Below are 2,324 nucleotides of genomic sequence, written 5' to 3'. Positions count from 1 at the left end.
CCTTCATGTCCTTCAAAAAAGTCCTTCCACCTCTATTTATAAATAAATATAAAGTTCATGGTAATTTAAAATTACATTTTTTTTAAATTTGCTGTATAGTTTCGTATTTGTTACCCTAATTGTCCCTTTTTTTACTATTTAATGTACTGGTAGACCCTATTTTTTAACTATTTCAGAGATTATTCATTGTGATTTGGAACATTTTTAAACTAACAACCAACAGGATAATAATGCATGAAGTAATAAATAAAGTGATTTCTTGAAAAAATTATAATTTGGAAAATTTCCCACAGACCTAGTAGGAAAACTTTAATAAAAATTTTTCAACTTACGACGAAATCATTTTATTTAACTTCATTTTTTGTTCACTCCGCTAATGAGAAGCCCTTAATACATCATTATTGCCTATTCGTAGCATTATTTTAAGATTAGACTTAACAATTTTTATAAAAAAACAATTCAGAGAATAGTAACAATTATTCAGTACTCACCTGTTCAGGAAATCAGAAGCAATTTCATCTAATGGTTGTACGTAACTTTTGGCAGTTGATGGTGTTAACATAATTTGTTGTACTTGTTTTCGGAAACGATCCCATTTTGGACCATGTCTGAAAAAATAAACTAATCATCATCATAAGATCGTCAGTTCTTAGTCTGGCTTTTAGAAAACAGGATAGGTCCTGTGCGAATCGCATTTCCCTAAAACTAGAACATTCCACATCCTTAACTATTTGTGAACAGTACCTAATCTAATCTAGGTATACTTCTACTCCTCTTAACTCCTGTTTCTGCTTCTAATATGTCTCTGACTAGCCCTTCATGCTTGAGAAGACGTTCTACCAACCTATCTCGCCTGTTTCATATTGACTTTCAATAAACTAATAAGAAAAATAATTCCCACTGTTATTTTGCTTTAAATCCTGCAATTTCTTCTCGTCTACTACAAAGGTATATTATACCATCCGGCACAGTAATTTGTTACTAGTTATTGTTAAAACCTTTCATGAAAATTATTTTTATAAATCAACAAATGACTAAATATGAAGATTGGAAAAACTTTGGCGGTTGTTGTAGAACAAACAGAATAGCAGTCCCTGAAGAAGGTAACTTTGTTACCGAAAATTGATTCGGACAGCTACAGTGTCGTGTTTTGGCGTTGGGGTTTTGAACAAATGAATAAAGATAGAATATGCCCCAGTTTAGTCCCGGATTTATATTACCTATCTTTAAATATAGTCTTTATTAGATATATAATGGATATTCAATGTTATTAAACTCTGTTTTAAATATAATTATTACGATATTATTATTCAAACCAAAACACGGTTCACTAATAGGTACTATATACCAGTAAAAATTAAAAAAGAAAAGAAATTTTTCTAGAGCGATCAAAACAAGAATTCTATAGATGTGCTATATTTGACTGGATGTAGGTGAATCTTTTAACAAATTAACTTTTGGAACATTCAACAAAAATTACACAATTGTTTGCATGTTATGTTACGTTAACAGCGTTTCCTTACTTTTCACAATCATGTTGGATTGCAAAGTCGTTATTTTTGGAAAGAGAAAGCAGTTCTTATGGGATGTATACATTTATATTTATTATGAGAATTGTTTTTCGTTTGTTTTGCAAGGAAGCTACCTTGTGTAATTTTCTTTGTTTAAATTTTAGGCAAGTCGTTCCTTTTTAAGAAATAATAGAGAAAAGTGAGTTTGTTGTCTTATTACAACACGTTTAGACAAAGGAGATCCAACAAACAGGAAGAAAATTTTCGAAATGTCAAGTAGGTAGAGGAAACAGACTTGTTAATTTCGTTGTACGAGTAGATTTTCTCCGTTCCATGTATAATCGTTTCGTAAGGATTGTATTTGTCAAATCTATTTACGTTCAAAACTAAGAAAAATTGAAATTAACGTCATTCTGTCAAACTCATAGAATAATTTGTTTCTATTTAGTAACCGCATTTACCAACAACTTCGTCAGAGTGAAAGTTTTGTAGCTAATAGGTAGTTATTGTTAAATATAACAAATAGTCAATTGCCTGGTTCATTCCTGACAAATTTTATGTGCCATAATAGTATACAAATAACCAATGAAACTAAAAAAAAAGTAGTTATTTTAATATTGCTGTCAGACACTACGATTTTATTTCTATGTCTAGATATTTTTTTGAATCTACTCTTACTGCAATTTTAACAAAAATAGTACATTCAAATCGCATACTAGATAGGTTTTTATATGTATACGTAATAATTATTTTAGTTACAAAATGGCTTCGTAGAAAAAAAAATAAATATAATCTATTTTTAATATAAGTATA

The 2,324-nt window shown here is 29.3% G+C and overlaps 1 protein-coding gene across 1 annotated transcript in view; it reads right to left on the bottom strand.

The window, feature by feature from the left end:
* LOC108733488 (probable cytochrome P450 49a1) overlaps positions 1-2,324 on the bottom strand; it is a 14,958-nt gene that overhangs the window by 8,139 nt on the left and 4,495 nt on the right. The window contains exon 3 of the mRNA XM_025974538.1: positions 492-608. Coding sequence (XP_025830323.1) covers positions 492-608 — 117 coding nt within the window. The remainder of the gene's footprint in view (positions 1-491; positions 609-2,324) is intronic.

The sequence above is a fragment of the Agrilus planipennis genome, unplaced genomic scaffold (genome assembly GCF_000699045.2).
Source record: "Agrilus planipennis isolate EAB-ADULT unplaced genomic scaffold, Apla_2.0 scaffold44, whole genome shotgun sequence".
NCBI lineage: Eukaryota > Metazoa > Arthropoda > Insecta > Coleoptera > Buprestidae > Agrilus > Agrilus planipennis.
Note: the sequence above shows the minus strand (reverse complement) of the source record. Positions and strands in the feature narration are given on the sequence as shown.